Source organism: Corylus avellana, chromosome ca2 (assembly GCF_901000735.1).
Source record: "Corylus avellana chromosome ca2, CavTom2PMs-1.0".
NCBI lineage: Eukaryota > Viridiplantae > Streptophyta > Magnoliopsida > Fagales > Betulaceae > Corylus > Corylus avellana.
In genome coordinates this window covers 38,652,234-38,669,760 of record NC_081542.1, presented here as the reverse complement: position 1 = coordinate 38,669,760, position 17,527 = coordinate 38,652,234, and the positions used below count along the sequence as shown (strand labels likewise).

Genomic DNA, 17,527 nt, shown 5'->3' with positions numbered 1-17,527 from the left:
TTTTTGTCTTATTGAGAAATCTATAAGGGCATTTTTGTCCTATTGCTAGTCTTGGGGGGGGGGGACCATTGACAATGTTTTGGTAGTTTGGAAGGGACATTGTCACAATTGAAAGTTTAGGGGGGACATTGTCAATTGGATGGTAGTTTGAGGGGGGTATGTGGACTTTACCCTAAATAATATTTCAATATGAACATAATTATGGAATATATAAAAAATATAATATATTTTCCATATATTCTAACAACTTCGTATTTTCTTTGAATATTTATTGCTTTATGGTTTATTTAGAACCACTATCTTGTAATAAGTATTTCATTTTTACTTATTTAAATTCTGAGTGAACAGTGAAGAGATTCCTTGGGATTTATTTACGTAGTAAATAAGTTTTGGAAGCCACACCGAATTAATTACCAATTAGTTAACTTTTGAGGACGTTACAATTAAGAAGGGTCAGTTGTCATATGCATGCCAAATGGCTTTATGAGCAACTAGGAGATTGTTAGGATTAATATTTAAACTCAATTTGTTTTGTATGACATTTTGGTTATTAATAAAGTTCTTTATTTTTTAGATGGACAAAAACAATGGGCATTGCCCAATCATTTGATGAATGTAGTCCATAAGTCATATTGTATGTGATTTAGTTGTGTTAATGAGATTAATATTTAGAAGATCTAAATCACAATTCCTTGTGACTTATAAGCCTTAGTTTGTAGATGGTAATGAAATTAGACATTTCATATAATAAAACTATAACTTATCAATTATGATAATTTATCTATACTATCTTGATCATGAAAGTACAGACTTCTAGTTAATATGTTGGTGTATACTTAATTGGACCATAGTGAGTTCTGAGTTGTTATTTATAAACTACTATCAACTTAATAGCTTTAACTCACAACTGCTTATAGTATTGATTCTTAAGCCTGAAAAAAATTGTGAACTCAAATGTAAAGTGTAGGTCACTCTGTTACATTTAGAAGTGAGACCTTTATTGGTCAAAATCTTAGTGCATTGGGTAATTGCATGAAGCATTGTGAGAAGGCTATTTCTTAAGGTAGAATCCATAATCTATTTAAGAGACATCCTAGTGCAATTTGGCCTTATCCCACAACGAAAATAGTAGCTTGACGAGTGACCTAAGGGAAAAATAGAACTAGGTCTAATGGGCTTAGGCTACGTGTGATCATTTCATGACTTATCCTGAGTTACCATTAATTATAACTTATTCCACTAATTACACTATAATGTTTATTTAATTATACAAGAGCTCTCTTGACTTCTTATAATTATATTTGGCTCCTCTATGGCAATTAATAGTGAAATAAACTTAAATTAAATTTATTGTTAGATTACTTTACTATCTTTTTTTCTTTTTTTTTTTCTTTTTTTTTTTTTTACGGTTCCCAATTTACTCTCTTGATTATTCTTATACTCTTAAAATCAAATTCTTTGGGTATATGTATTTTAGTAACTCCATACTAAAATGCTTTGACTCGAGACTCAGAATAATCAATTTCTATTAAATCTACCTCAATGAGATATTTCCGATTTAATTCGTGTAGCACTGTGCGGATAACACATTGACTTTGACTTGGTCTCCAAGTTTTGGACTCTAGGAGTTAAGCACATCTATTTTTAGAGAGGCTATTTTGCTGAGAGCTAACACCCTCAGCAAAAGATAATTAATTATTCAGGAGATTACTTGTAGTATTTCAATTAATTCAAAAGCAACAAAATCAGTTTTGGAATTTACTAACAACAAGGTATACTATTTATCACTTGTTCTTTAAGTTATGTTGATTATGTTAGCAGTAAGACTCTGATATCAAATTAAAAGCATAATTGGGAGGAAAAAAAGAAAAGAAAAGAAAAGAGGCATGATTGCTCAATACCATATCCATCAATTCATGGTTATATTTTTTAAAAATGGCATTTACACTTCATAGAATTGTCATCAAGGAGCATCAATTTAAATTTAAAAACAAAATTTGTACAAGTATATCTAGATTGTCTAAATTATCACAGTAAAATATTGTGTGGTTATCGAGATATATATGAGTTTAAAAATATAAAAGCTGCACAAGTATATATAGATTGTCTAGAATTATATATCTCTTGATCTCTTAACTTGAATTAGCTAGCATTCTGATGCTCATGTCGATCTGTACTTGTTTTGCAATATTGGGTTATTGAGAGGGAGATAGATGAGTTTATAAGTAATACGATTCTCTTTCGGTCAACAATTGTTTGGATGAGATATTTTTGTAGATCTCGTTTATAAATCCTTCTCTCATATTTAACTTCGTTGGTGACATTTCTTCTCTTACTCAATTTCTTTGGTATCGTGCAAAAAAAAAAAAAAAAAAAACTTGTTTTACAATGACATGTACATTATAAATAAAATCATATAATAAAAAATAATAATGTTGGGATTTGTAAAGTATAGACGTACATTTTAAAATCAAACCACATCAAACTTTTATATTGTTTCTTCTCGTTTCTCTTAATATTCTTTTACACAATGTTAATTTAATTTATATTTTATTGTAACTAAGGCATGGGAATACAAGTAGTTGGTCTTGATGGACACAACTAAGTGTATAGTGAATTAATCCCTTAAAGTTCAATATCTTGCTAAACCAAAGTTCAAGAAAAGCATCAAAGGGAAATATATGTCACATTTTCTCTTGGTAAGATTATTACATTAAAATTAACCATCCTCTCAACATTTTACAAGTGAAATAGAAAGGCCATAAGTATGAAAGCAGCAAAATTTACATGAACTCATCTTTTGGGTAAGGGTTCATTACAGTAAGTGGACAATTTTTGGGTTCCTTAAATGGCTTTCTTTTTTTAACAATTGTATAGTTATCTTGTCTTAACTAAACTTTTTTGATTTATCATCGAGGTGGTTTTTTAATGGCTTTTTTTTTTTTTTTTTTTTAAAGTGGTTAGATACACACTAGGACATGAGCTTGAATTCTGCCATAAGAATCTACATATTTGATTAGTGTAAACCACTTCTATTCATATTGATACCCTAGTAAGACTAGGTCATGTACCCTCAGTCAGATTTGAAGAAGTGTATGCGGTCCCACCATCTAGGCCTCTAGTGCGGCTCTCAAAGGGTAGGTGATACTATAGTCACACCCAAGTAGAATAAACCACAATTGACCTCTCATGCCTGCCATTTTTTAATAGAAAAAAACAAATAAACGTTCTTATTCGTTGAAAAAGAAAAAATGAATGACAATTGTTATGTTTTAAGACTTGGAATTCCATCAATTGGTATTGCAAGGATCTCTTGAATTTTGTGAGTTTTCAATGGGATTAGTTAGGTCCCATTTGAGGTCCACTTGTCTAAATAAGGGCTTCCACAATTTGATACAAGTAGGTTTCATCGAAAATTGTAAGAGATTCTAATTCTATGCACTTGTAAGATCCTGATTCCTGATCATATGGTCCAGATATGGACTTGTCAGTTTGTGAATATGAATTCATATCTTTGACACTTGAAGTGTCTGAATTACTAACAATTCTGGGAGTCCCATAAAGAGAGGGATTACAGAGCCCACTTGCCTCGGAGAATCTCCACCTGCTTGGGGTAGGGGCTTGAACATGATTGTGGCTTTGTAATCCCGCACTCTATAAAAATACTCAAATTATTAGCAGTTCGAATACCTAAATGCAGCAAATCCTGTTTCTTGTAATAGTTGTCATTGAGTCATCAAGGAGAATCTTTGCTGGAGTAATGCAATATACCATATTTTTCACCCTCCAACGCGCTTGTCCACAGACTTCTCAATCTCCTAGCATCCTATTGCCACCCTCCTTGCTCCGATCTGCCCCCCACTCGTGCTCCAGTCAATGTTCTCCAATCGCTATTCCTCGCCGATGCTGCTGTTTTATGGTTTTTATGTATTTTCCATTTTTACTTCTATTGTTATTTTTGATCGTGCCGTTTCTGGTTCAATGCTAACCGCCTTAATTAACCACTAATTCATAGGATTGTGAGATATATTTGACACATTTCTCTTTATTTTCTGTTTTGTTGCGGCGATTAAATTGTAGGATTGCCAAATCCTCTATCTGTATTTTGTTTTCTTGTAATAGTCAATTCTTCTTTCTTCTCCGTTATTTGCTTTAAAAGAAAGAAAGAAAGTACACTTTGGAGTTAGAAGTTAGTACGGACAGAGTCACGTGGCGTGGAAGTCTTTCTTTGAAGGCATATAACCTCTTCTCAACCAGAAAACCAACCTCCCGTTGGAATTATAAATAAAAGCAATTAAAAACCATCAAAAAGTCCCACACGAGATGACGACTTTCGTCGCATATATGGTGGATCGATCTACTCTTTTCTTTTTTCTTTACCAACCTTCAACCTTTGATCATCATAATCGCCTCATTGGGATAGCGAAACACACAACTAACCAACCACCAACCCAAGCAAACTAATTACAACAAATCTATATATAAAATAAAAACTACCAAGCCAAAGATGGTTGGTGGACGTGGATCCTACTCCATTTATTTATTGTATTTACGAAAATTGAAAAGAAAAAGAAAAAAGCTATATCGCTAAATTCCACCTTCTGGTGAAATCCTAGATTAATATGTTATATAATTTTTAGCTTTTGTAGGTAAGAGAAGAAGATTACCACTACACAAACACCATAACTTGTTCATTGATTACTTTATGATATGTCCACTTTTTCAACATGCAAAAAAATAATACTACATTGTTGGCTTTTTAAACGAGATTTTTTGGTTCTTATGCTCTTAACTCAGATTGCCCTATTATGAGTTCTATCATAATTTTTCACAACCCATTAAGGAATACCATATTTTCTTTTGATTTTTTGATTTAATGTATTAATGATACTTTTGTCATTCGAGATACATTGCATATTTTTAGTAGTTTGGAAGAGATATTGTTACAATATTTAGTTTAAAGAAAACATTACAAATTGATCAGTGTTAGTTTAAAAGGCATATATAGCATTCTACTAGAGTTTATAAACTACTATACACGATTCTCATACAATTGGGATGACATGATTTTCACGATCACATCATCAAATTGTGTAGAAGTGGTATAACCGTCTACTAAATAACATTATTATAATATTAATGAGCCAATAAACTTTGCTAAGTTATTAACGTTTAGTCATGAGACGGTCACACATCGGTTGAAATCTAAATTTTGAAAAAGGTTTTTGAGAAATCTATTTCTCCCATATTTTACGGGGATTATATATATATATATATATATTGTTATTACTATTTTTGGACGATAATACTAGTATATAAATATTTTTCTCACAAATCAAATAGCTGTTTTTGATAGTGGTATCATCTCATTGTAATTTATAGAAGAAAAATATGAAGAGGCCGGGGAGGCTTTAAAATGTTGATAATATATAATTCATTTTATAAATTGGTGTAGAAGAGGCAGGCACGCAAGAGAAGGCAAAGAGAAAAAGGTGGGCCCGGTCAACGTTTACAAGGAAAAAAAAAAAAAAAACACGAACTGAAAGCGCGTCCGAGTACCCCGAAAGTGGGGGCCCTCACCACCACTCACTCGAACACGCGGGAACTCGCACGCACGCACGCGCGCTGCGCGCATAATGTCGTCGAACCAAATGACGGTTAAGTGATTCTGAGTTCCCGCCGATCAAAACCTTGGTACGACAATGTTTGTTGGTTAAGGTTTTTGTTGTGTCCCTTCTAAACAAAACAAACAATTCTAAACTTTTTTTAAAAAAAATAAAAAAAAAAAAACAAAAGAAAAAATACCCTTAAGATAATAAGTTTTTAAAATTTAAAATTTTAGTTATTTGAAGAATTAAAATTAGGAAAAAAAAGGGGAAAAAATAAAAGAAGGAAAAACAGAAGGCAGCTGAGCTGGTGAGGGGTGGCTGGTGGGGGTTAGAGAGAGAGAGAGAGAGAGAGAAAGAGAAAGAGAAAGAAACCCAGAGAGAGAAAGAAAGGAACAGAGAGAGAGAGAGAGATAGAGAGAGAGAGCGCCCTGAAAGAGACCCAAAGATGGTCGAAGAGAAAGACCTCTGAGATCATCCTGAGAAGGGCAGTAATAGAAAATAATTAATTTATTATTATTGTTCAATTTTTTTCTTTGCTGCCTTTTGAAGAATCAATCTCCCTCACCTATCCCCACTTCCGACCTTCATTCATTGATTCATTCATTTTTTCATTCACTTGCATTTGCATTTGCATTATTCAAAGATTTCCATTATTACCGTCAACAGTAGCTGCGAAAAAGACTTATTCCCAACACCCTTCCTTTATGGTGAATTCCCTCCCTTTTTCTCTTTTGCTTTTCAACGTTGCTTGTGAATGAGGGTGTTCCTTCTTCCATTCTGTGGTGACCCATTAACTTTTTTTTCTTTTTTCTTTCCTTGTTCCTGGTGACATTGCAGCTCCCATTATATTGGATAAGCCGCTGAGCCAGGCTATATGCGGTTGTCGACCAGAAGGGTGTTGTGAGATCCATTAAAACATTAAAAAGATGAGGGACCATGATATGTTCATCGCACCCATTGCCTCCATGAATTTGCGTGTGTTTGTAACATAGTTTTCGCTAGTTAGTATATATTTGCCTTCATACAATCCATAAAGGTGGTTCCTTTTTTCAGTTTTTGGGGGTTTCTTTGTGGTTGGATTTTGGAGAAGATTGAAGGGGGGGGGGGTGAGTTGTATAACAAACCTGGCGATTTTGTATAGTGTGTTGTATAGCGTCGTGGCTGACCTCCACCACAGCTGCATTTGGTTCATCAAGCAATGAAGGGTAGATGGGACCCCTATGGATTCGGGGTCTCATGTTTCTTGGCATTGATTCTGGTTTTTGGTATTCCGGGGTGTTGGTCGCTTAACGGTGAAGGTAATTGTCGTTTGAGCTTTCCTTGTGGTTGTTTGTTCAATATGATGTATGTTGTTGTCTTGTCTAACGTTGTTGTTGCAATTGGAGTGGGAATGCAGGGTTGGCTTTGTTGGATTTCCGGGCCAGAATTGATTGGGATCCTTATGGTGCTCTTCAAAATTGGAGTCCTAATGACTCCGATCCCTGTATGTGGTCTGGAGTTTCTTGCGTGGATGGTGAAGTTCAAATGCTGTAAGTCTCTATTGTGCGGTTTTCGATTGCAAAATGAATAGCTTTTTGTTCATTTAATAAGCATGTGTAATTTTCTTGTAGCAATTGCCTGATATAAAACAATGTAGACCTTAGTTGTTGAGGTTTTGGTTGGAAAGGTTCACTATGGCAGTATGGTACAGAGTAATTGCTTTAATTTTGTGTTTAAATTCTTCTTGTAGGGATCTGAGTGGGCTTTCTTTGGACGGGACACTGGCACCGGAGCTTCGGAAACTTTGTAACTTGCAATCTCTGTAAGGAATCACAATGTTATGTCGCCAAAGTTTGTGTTTTTCTGTCTTTGTGGAGTTTTTGATTTGTTCAGTAAATTATTGTCTGTAGAACTTGCATGCCTCCTTTTGGTAACTAATATGCAGGAAAACTCTGTGCTGTATTGTTGCATTACATGTTGACAAAGTCTGGTAGTTTTCAGAATGAGATATTTTCTCAAGTGTGTACCCCTTGTATCGGTTCTTGTGATGTTTGTGAAAATAAATTATTTTTCATATCTGAGATTCCTTCACTATGTGTATATGCATTTTCAAACCCACAATTTGACAGGAGAACATGAATGGTGTTAGCCTAGTTTCATTTTGGAAAACTCGTATACGTGGTGTTCCGCAATCGAAGAATGCGGATAACATCCCTTTCTTAAAGATTTCTTTCAAGTCTTTTACTCTAATCATATCTTTTGAACCAAATTTTGTCATACTGTATTAGGTACTTATTGACATTTTAGACTTTAATACTTTGTGAACATGTTTGTGATTTATATTGGGGGTTTGGCATTTATAAGTGAACCATTCCAGTATTATGGGCTCCCCCAAATGCAGGGTCTTGTGATGCATCTTGACACTTGTACATGTCGCTTTTCGTTTTTAGCCTTATTGAAATATTCTGGTTCTTGCTTTCACTGTTTTTATTGACAGCATACTTTTCAAGAACCATTTCTCTGGTGCCATTCCTAAAGAGATTGGAGAGCTTGCAAAACTGGAACAGTTGGACTTGAGGGACAATAACTTGAGTGGAGCTATTCCAGCAGAAATAGGCATAATGCCGTCACTAAAACACTTGTAAGTTAACTGTTACATATTTCATCTGCATTTGATGCTTTAACTGATAAGTTCCTGATAGAATTCATGTTATTTCCAGGTTGCTTTGTGACAATAAATTTGAAGACAGCATTCCTTTGGAGATCAGCAGGTTCAGCTTTCTCCCTGAATATTTTGATGATAACCTTACAGTTGCTGTGAACACTGGAATCGGCTGTATGAATAGAAAGTTTGGACACTGGTAAGAAATTACTTATTGTACTGAACTTGTTCTCTTTGGGTGCTTTGATCCACTCCCCCCACCCCCCACAAATACATGCGGCAGCCATTCTCTTTCCCTCCTCATTTCCCCATCTGCCTCAACAAGACACATATTGCCCATCACATTTTGATCAGGACTCTTTAGTTTATTGTTGACTGCTTCTCCCTGCAAGATATGTGATATCAGCCTTATGCTTAGTATAGGAACTTCTTACTGAGTTGACACATGTTCAAATGTACCTAAAAAGATGGAGAAACGTATTAATTAAAGAGGCTGCTTGTAGCTCTTTAGGTGCCTGGTTATGCTTCTCTCAGTTCTATTATTGCAAAAGTGTTAAATGGAAAATGGAGCACGTGGATGCTCTTTTAGTTATCTGATGAATATACTAAAAGAAAGGTAAAAAAAAAATGTGATGATGAAAAGAGTTCATTCAAATAATTTGTTTAAGCTATGAGATAATAGACCATCCAGAGTATAATGAAATTATTAAATGATCTAATGTTTAGCTTTATCCTCTTAATGGGATGAAATTTGTGTGTTCAATGTATATTAAAATATTGAGTTGCTCATCGATCTGCACCCATTTATCTGTGAGTGCTGTCTACTAGGTACAGGAGTGCGAGATTTTCCTACAGGAACTATTTGTTGGATGCAAGATAATCTGAAGCATGCTGAATTTATTTATTTAGTGGCCAGATAAAGTCTCTTGCATTTTCAGTTGTAATTGATGGATGCATGATGAGTAATCTTAAATCATGCCCCAGCAGATTAAGCAGCAACACCTTGCTCAAAAATTTCTTCTAGTTGATAAAGCAGAAATATATACAGTTTTCACCTTCTAGTTTTCTGATTATTCTTCGAATTTCTTGGGCAGCATTGGGCAGATTAATTCAAGACAATTGAACATGGCAGATTCGTATATAATCCCAATTAAAGGAGCTCTTACACATTTTCTCCGTATCCTGCCTCTGTCATTGTAGGGAATCAACATTTTTGTTTTACCACCCTAAAATATATTTGATTTTCTTTCATCACGTTATGTTTAACCTTTTGCTATTCTTTCAAGGTTCAAGTTTGGAAAGGACACTCTGTATGGAAATGGAGACAGTTGCTGCAATAATATACATGGTGAGTGAAGTGGTTTGCAAATCTTCACCCATTGAATTTTAAAAATGATGCTTCTGAATCACAAAATGATTTGTTTCTTGCATAAAGTAGGTGCATCTGAACCACACAAGGTCCACATCGCTCAAAAGCTTGTCAAGTTCGCACGTCGTAGGCTACTTGAGCATCCCAGTAACCTCGCAGCTGAATCTGCTGGTGGTGGGTCACACTCTGGAGAAATCATTGCTCTTCCAACTACCAGGAGTAGTGGGGCTTTCCCAGCTGTACCAAATAAAAAGAAGAAAGAACCTCCCCCATCTGCACCACCTGATTCTAATAGTTCAAAACCTGATGGACTGCCTATCCAATCCCCTGATGGAGCGCCAAATAATCAACAGCATTCTAGTGGTGGCACCTCTGGAAATATGTGGAAGTATATCATTGCTGTTGCAGGTGTAGTTGTTTTGCTCATTGTCTCTGCAGCTGTTTTCTGCGTGATCCGAAGCCAGGCAGTGACATCCATAGGTCCTTGGAAGACTGGATTGAGTGGACAGTTGCAGAAAGCATTCTTAACAGGTGATGTTTGTGAGATGTGATAGAAAATAATTGCTCTATCACATAGGAAAGAAAACATTTAAATAAACAACAAAGAATCTGCAATCTAGTTTGGCTGGTGGAACCATCAATTGGACCCATATTTCATGTGGTTTAACATTACTATGTTATGAAGCGACGTTAATGGGACTATTGTTTGTGACTTGGAAAATCAGATTGGTTGAACCAGTATATGAACTCCAGAGCCTTCATCCTTAAAAATGTTATTCGAGGATAATTAGAAATGTCTACAGATATTGAATGGCTCTGTTGTGTATCATGAAAATTGAATTTTTCAATACATTATCATAAATAGGATCATCACCGGAATGGCTAATCTCATAAAAATGCTGTAATAAATGGAATTGACAAATAGAAAAAAATTAATTGTGTTATGAAGGCTGCCATCTTCAATAGTGGCACCACTTTTGAGTATGGAGCTTTTCTGCTTGTAGTGCTATGCAATGTGGTGTCCACTGAGTTCCAATTGTGTCCAAATGTACCCATAAGCTGTTGTCTTTAAAAAGAGAAGCATATGATGTCTTTTATTCTTTCCAGTTGATAACATGAGACTGATTCAGGTGCATATATCAAATGCAGGGGTTCCCAAGTTGAATAGAGCAGAGCTGGAAACAGCATGTGAAGATTTCAGCAATATCATTGACACTCTTGATGGTTGCACTATATACAAGGGAACACTCTCCAGTGGAGTTGAGATTGCCGTTGCGTCAACATTAATTAAATCTTCAAAAGACTGGCCCAAGAACTCAGAGATGGCATACCGGAAAAAGGTCTTTCGTTTCTGTGGTCACTGATTCAAGAACAGTGTCAAGCACATTTTGCACTTGAATCTCACAATCTTTTTTTTTTTTTTTGGTCAGTTTATTGATTTATCTTGTTTTTGACCTGCTGTAGATTGATACACTGTCACGGGTGAATCATAAGAACTTTGTCAATCTTATTGGCTACTGTGAGGAGGATGAACCACCATTTGTTAGGATGATGGTGTTTGAGTATGCTCCAAATGGCTCCCTCTTTGAGCATCTACATGGTAGTACACTTTAACTATATCTACTGTAACATGCATGTTTGAAAATTATTGGAGGCTTGATATTGGAGAGGCTAAAATATTTTTCCTGTTTTCAGTTAAAGAAGTTGAACATCTTGACTGGAATGTGAGGATGAGGATTATTATGGGAACAGCTTATTGTCTTCAATACATGCACCATGATCTAAATCCACCTGTATCACATTCGAACCTAAATTCAACTGCTATCTATTTAACAGATGATTATGCTGCTAAGGTAAACTTTCTTTCTAACATTTTGATGCCTTGATCAAATTTTGACCATTGCTAATCTGCCCTCTTGCTCTCTTGTGCTTTCTCAGATTGGCGAAATCAGTTTCGGGTTACATAATGCATCCAATTCAAGGAACTCAGTTGAAGATGAGAAAGAGAATTCAGAATTGCCACCACTTTCTGATCCAGAAACCAATATCTACAGTTTTGGAATATTGCTGCTTGAAATAATTTCTGGAAAGCTCCCATACTCGGAAGAACAAGGTCACCTTGTTAGCTGGGTAAGTTGCAAATGAGTCTCATGATCTTGGTTTGTTGAATAATTTTAGATCAATAATTCAATATGAACTTGCTAGGCTGCTGATTATTTAAATGACAAGCGGAGCATTAGCTACATGATTGACCCAACACTCAAGTCCTTCAAAAATGATGAGCTTGATGTCATCTGTGAAGTTATCGAAGAATGCATACGGCCGAATCCAATGCAGAGACCAACTATGAAGTCAATTATTTCCAAATTGAGAGAAGTAATTTCTATTTCACCTGAACAAGCGACCCCAAGACTTTCTCCCCTCTGGTGGGCTGAACTAGAGATCTTATCTGTGGAGGCAACTTAAGTCCTCTCTGACTCTCTTCTCTGTGTTGTAAGTCAAGCCAATCTCTCTCTCTTTCTATCAAAATGCCAAAGAATAGCCTTTTGTTGTTCTACTCCCACATAACCAAATCCTATCAATACTTGTTACTCAAAATCTCTTTTTGTCTCTCTTCATACATATGTTCTTATTGTTCATTCTATTCAGATTCTTTCTGTGTCTGCCCTCGCATTCCGAGCAATAAAAAGTGTGCTATAGTGTTGCACAAGTGTGGTGTTGTTGTCCTAATTTAATTTATGCCACATATTTGTAATTTTGTGTTCAAAATTTGGGATGTATAATACTAACATACCACTGGGAAAGTCAGTCCCTGTGAAGATAAGAGTCTGTGAACCTTCTTATATATAGGATGTTTTCTTTTATTTTCTTAGGTTGTTGAGAACTCTCAAATATTTAATCATCCATAGCTTACTTGATCTTTGTTTTTAAGCAAATATATGGGTTTAGGGTTTAGGTCCGAAATGCTTTTGTTTTTGTACCTTTAGAATTGCTAAAATTTGAAGTGGTTAGGTTTATGTTTTAGAAAAGGTTCTTATTCTAGACATTAGAACCGGTCAACAGTACTATCCAGGTATAGGGTGAAAACTTATTGCATTATATGTGGATGAAATCTGCCAAAGCCCTGAGATTTGGGGTAATGGGTTGAATCAAACAAAGGAGCCCTACTTTGGGGCTTGGAAAGAATGGTCAAAACCAATTATGAACCTCTAACGGACATAAATTTCCTCCAAATTTGGTCGGAAGAAATAGCTATAAAACTGCCATGTGTCCCTAGCATAGCAGTTTCCTCTAATTTCCTCCAATCATGGGCATAATTTCCTCCAATTATGAGTCCTTAGTATTTTTTAATAAAACATAGCAATTTTATAGAATAGATTGGAGGAATTTTCTGTCCGTATGTAACTGTCTCCATTAATAAAAACTAATTTCTTGATATAAATCTTTCCATTCAACTTAAACCTGCCTTATTTGGGTGACCAATTACTTGGTCCCAGGAGGCTGGTCTAAAGTTGGTGTTGATTTATCTAAAGCAAGAATTTGGTACCAACTTTATTAAAAGGTAAATTATACTTCAGTTTTGTTTCATTCACATCCTCAGTTTTTTTCAATATTTCTATTAACGCCCCCATGGTTATTACTCATTCCAATAGGCTATTTCCGTCACACTTTCTGTTCAATTTATGAAAGGAAACATGTTTTGTGGATCCCAAAAGGCACAACAGATATATGATCACAAAATAATAATAATAATAATAATAAAATAAAAATAAAATAAAATAAATAAAAAACAGTAAAAATAAAAAACCAACTGGTAGGCTTTTCTTTGAATGCCCTACGGCTGAATCTCCTTGTTCCTCCACCAACATGCACCATTAAACCCCCCGACCACCTCTCATACCAAAGGAACCCTAGGATGCTATGCCTTCTTTCGTGGCATATTTGTCGTGGTTGCTAACTCCATTGTTTCTTCTTCCATGTACTTCAGTGCTGACAAGTTAGGGAAGCCACCTGTGCTTCTTCTCAATACCACCTAGGCAATGGTTGTGATATCTAGGGGTGTACAAACAGGGCGGTTACAACCGCCCCATACCAAAGGAACCCTAGGATGCTATGCCTTCTTCCGTGGCATATTTGTCGTGGTTGCTAACTCCATTGCATCTTCTACCGTGTACTTCAGTGCTGGCGAGTTAGGGAAGCCACCAGTGCTTCTTCTCCATACCACCTAGGCCATGGTTGTGATATTTAGGAGTGTACAAACGGGGTGGTTATAACCGCCCCGCAACCACAAACTATATAACAGCTAACCACATAACCACTTTGATAGGTGGTTATAAAAAAAACGCTAACCACTTAAGGCGGGGCGGTTAGCTGTTTTAGGTTTTAGGGATAAGAAAAAACGGTTTATATATATATATATACATTAAAACAATGTCGGTGTCGTTTTAAATACGAGTTAGGGATAGGGTTTCATCATATTCATTGTTTTGGGGAACATTTTGATCCAAAACTAGTTAAAATAAACCCAAAAAATAGGCACAATGAAAACCCAAAATACTTAAAAAAGCCTAAAACCCCATATATATATATATATATATATAAACGGTTATAAAACCGACGGTTATTGGTTTGAATAACCGCTAACCACCTAAGCAGAGCGGTTGTGGTTAACAGTTTTAGCCAATAACTGCTAACCGCAACCATTTGTACACCCCTAGTGATATCGTTTTGTTGATGATAATAATGATCATGGAGTTGATCATCAAGCAACGAATGCATGCTGCCATTGCTAAGGGAAGATCTTGAAAGGGGGTATACATTGAGTGGAAATTAATGGTTAAGAAAAAGCTAAGAGAGTTTCTGTTTTTGTTTGTTTTACTTTTTGAGAAAATTTATTTTCTATTTACCAATTACACAGATGAAAAGAGTTTATTTGGACGAAAAACGTGACACAATATATAATAAAATTTCAAACTAAAGGAACGGAAGAGTCGTATTTAATTAAACATAGAGTATACTTGGTACATATTACTAAGGGGAAACTTCACTTACCCCATGAATTTAAGCATCTTTTGCAAACACTTCCTCAATATTCAAAATCTCTCACTTTCGTGTATGAAACTTTCGTTTCGTTCCAAATACCCCCTATCGTTAAATATTGCAGTTAAATTAAACGGTAGAATGAGTAAAAAACCTTTATACCCCCAATTTTTTTTAAAAATTCCAAATTTACTCTGATTTATAAATAAAAAATAAAAAAATAAAAAATAAAAAGAAGAAGAAGAAGAAGAAAGTGACTATGGGTTAGCTTGCTTGGGTCACTTTGACCCACGATGGTTCACCAAGGACCCGCTGGGGTCACCAAGGCACAACAGATACATGATCATGAAAAAAAAAAAAAAAAAAAACAACTCTTGTTCCTCCTCCAAAATCCACCACTAAACCCCCAGCCACCTGTCATACCAAAGGAACCCTAGGCAGCTATGCCTTCTTCCGTGGCATATTCGTCGTGGTTGCCGACTCTGTTGCTTCTTCTACTGTGTACTTCAATGCCGATGAGTTAGGGAAGTCACCTGTGCTTCTTCTCCAGACCACCTAGGCAATGGTTGTGATATCTAGGGGTGTACAAACGGGGCAGGTATAACCTTCCCGCAACCACTAACCACATAGCTGCTTTGGTAGGCGGTTATAAAAAAACGGCTAACTACATAGGGCGGGGCGGTTAGCGGTTTTAGGTTTTTAGGGTAAGAAAAAACGGTTAATATATATAATAATATAAATATATATATTTTATATTTTATATTAAAAATATAACACTAAAACAACGCCGATGTCATTTTAAATATGAGTTAGGGATAGGGTTTCATCATATTCATTGTTTTTGAGAACACTTTGACCCAAAACTATTTAAAATAAGCCCAAAAAATAGGCACAATGAAAGCCCAAAATACTTCAAAAAGCCTAAAAGCCCATATAAAAAAAAACAGTTATAAAACCACCGGTTATTGATTTGAATAACCGTTAACCACCTAAGCGTGGCAGTTGTGGTTATTAAAATCCAATAACGGCCTTAGGCAGTTGTGTTTAACAGTTTTAGCCAATAACTGCTAACCGCAACCACTTGTACACCCCTAGTAATATTGTTTTGTCGATGATAATAATGACCAAGGAGTTGATCATCAAGCAACGAATGCATGTTGCCATTGCTAAGGGAAGGTCTTGAAAGGGGGTATACATCGAGTGTAAATTAATGGTTAAGAAAAAGCTAAGAGAGTTTCTGTTTTCATTCGTTTTATTTTTTGAGAAACTTTATTTTATGTTTACCAATTACAAAGATGAAAAGAGTTTATTTGGACGAAAAACATGACACAATATATAATAAAATTTCAAACTAAAGAAATGGAAGAATCGTATTTAATTAAACATAGAGAATACTTGGTACATATTACTTTATTTAAATGATTATTATACAAATATTACGGTTCCGTAGAAAGAGAAACAACCTGCAACACATCACAACTTGACTTTGAATAGTATATATGAAGTTTCTTGTACCAACTTAAGATAAATTAATCTTCACAAGCTCTTGATTTATTGTCTTAAATTCACTCTTCGTAAATTTTTTCCAAAAATGATCAATTCAGTTGGAGACACAGGAAAATATGTTTGATTCCCAATTTTTTTGTTTTTTTCAAAAGGACCTTTGACTATGATCTTCTGTGTGATAATTCTCTTACTCACACCATACCTCAAATGCAATGCATCTTAGATTTATCACAAATATATAATTGGACAATAGACAATCGCACATATATCACAAGTATATATCACACATATAATTGGAAAATACATAGCACGTGACAATACACAATCACACATATAATTGGACAATACGTACAATCACAATTTTGAAAATTTAAGACAAAAAAAATACACACCAATTTTCAGTCAAATTGGACAGAAATGGTTACGGATGTACTACATTGAAATTTTTTGAAACTTTGATGGGATGCATTGCAATTTTTGAAATATTGGAGATTAAATTAAAAATGACCTGAAACTTTAGGGGGTAAAGTATAATTTTCCCAAGAATATAATTGTATATGCATATTATTCAATAATAATAATATGAAAATAAACAATATTCATTCAAATATGATCAAAACACAATCCAACTAATTAGACACAAGTTCCAACATTTCTCAACACTAAATAACTTGATATATATTGCAAGAGAAACAACTTGCGACACATCACAACTTGACTCTAAATTATGATCTTCTCAAGCTCTTGATTTATTGTCATGAATTCACTCTCTATAAAAATTTTCCAAAAATTATCAATTCTTTCTTGACCATAAAAAATCAAATTTTCTTCCAATATGCCAAAACTAAAACCAACATCAAGATTTAGTTTAGGAAAATTTGATAGAAAATTTTCAATCACAAGGAAACCAACACAATTAATTTTCTCGATCAAGTCCCCACTGAAATATGGGAAGATTCATAATAAAACGAGTGAAAACAAAAAACTCCAACTGTTTTTTTTTTTTGAATTTTTACTCATTGAGTTAATCGAAAAGGCAAAATTAAGCCTAACCGTTATATTTTTCTCCAAATGTTTAATGTCCGTCAATCCCAAATAAATGCATTGTTTCACGCATTGCCAGCTCAGTTCCAAGTTTTTATCCTACATGTCATAGTTGACACATAGGATCAAAACGCACCGTTTTGAAATTTGGGGCAAAACGCGTAGCAGATACATGGGGGAGTTTATTTTGAAACTTAAGTATTCTTTGTGAAATTCCCAAGCCAGAGCAAGTCATTCTCCCATCGACGACTAGGGTTCCGTTCACACTCACGTCGTCCAAACTCACTCTCTAAATGCACCGTTTTGGAAGGCAAAGGG

General features: G+C 35.0%; 1 protein-coding gene across 2 annotated transcripts; it reads left to right on the top strand.

Annotated features, from left to right (window-relative positions):
* Positions 1-5,956: 5,956 nt before the first annotated feature.
* On the top strand, positions 5,957-12,485 carry LOC132172801 (protein MALE DISCOVERER 2-like). Of its 2 annotated transcripts, none has more exons than XM_059584374.1 (14): positions 5,957-6,316; positions 6,447-6,907; positions 7,006-7,138; positions 7,339-7,410; positions 8,086-8,229; positions 8,309-8,449; positions 9,345-9,446; positions 9,537-9,598; positions 9,689-10,150; positions 10,769-10,959; positions 11,084-11,219; positions 11,315-11,472; positions 11,558-11,749; positions 11,825-12,485. In XM_059584374.1, the coding sequence occupies exons 2-14, from the start codon at positions 6,808-6,810 to the stop codon at positions 12,083-12,085; spliced, it is 2,154 nt and encodes a 717-aa protein (XP_059440357.1). In that variant the 5' UTR covers positions 5,957-6,316; positions 6,447-6,807; the 3' UTR covers positions 12,086-12,485. The 2 variants fall into 2 exon arrangements, with proteins under 2 accessions (XP_059440357.1, XP_059440356.1); XM_059584373.1 differs by having other exon boundaries at positions 9,686-10,150.
* The last annotated feature ends 5,042 nt before the right edge of the window (positions 12,486-17,527 follow it).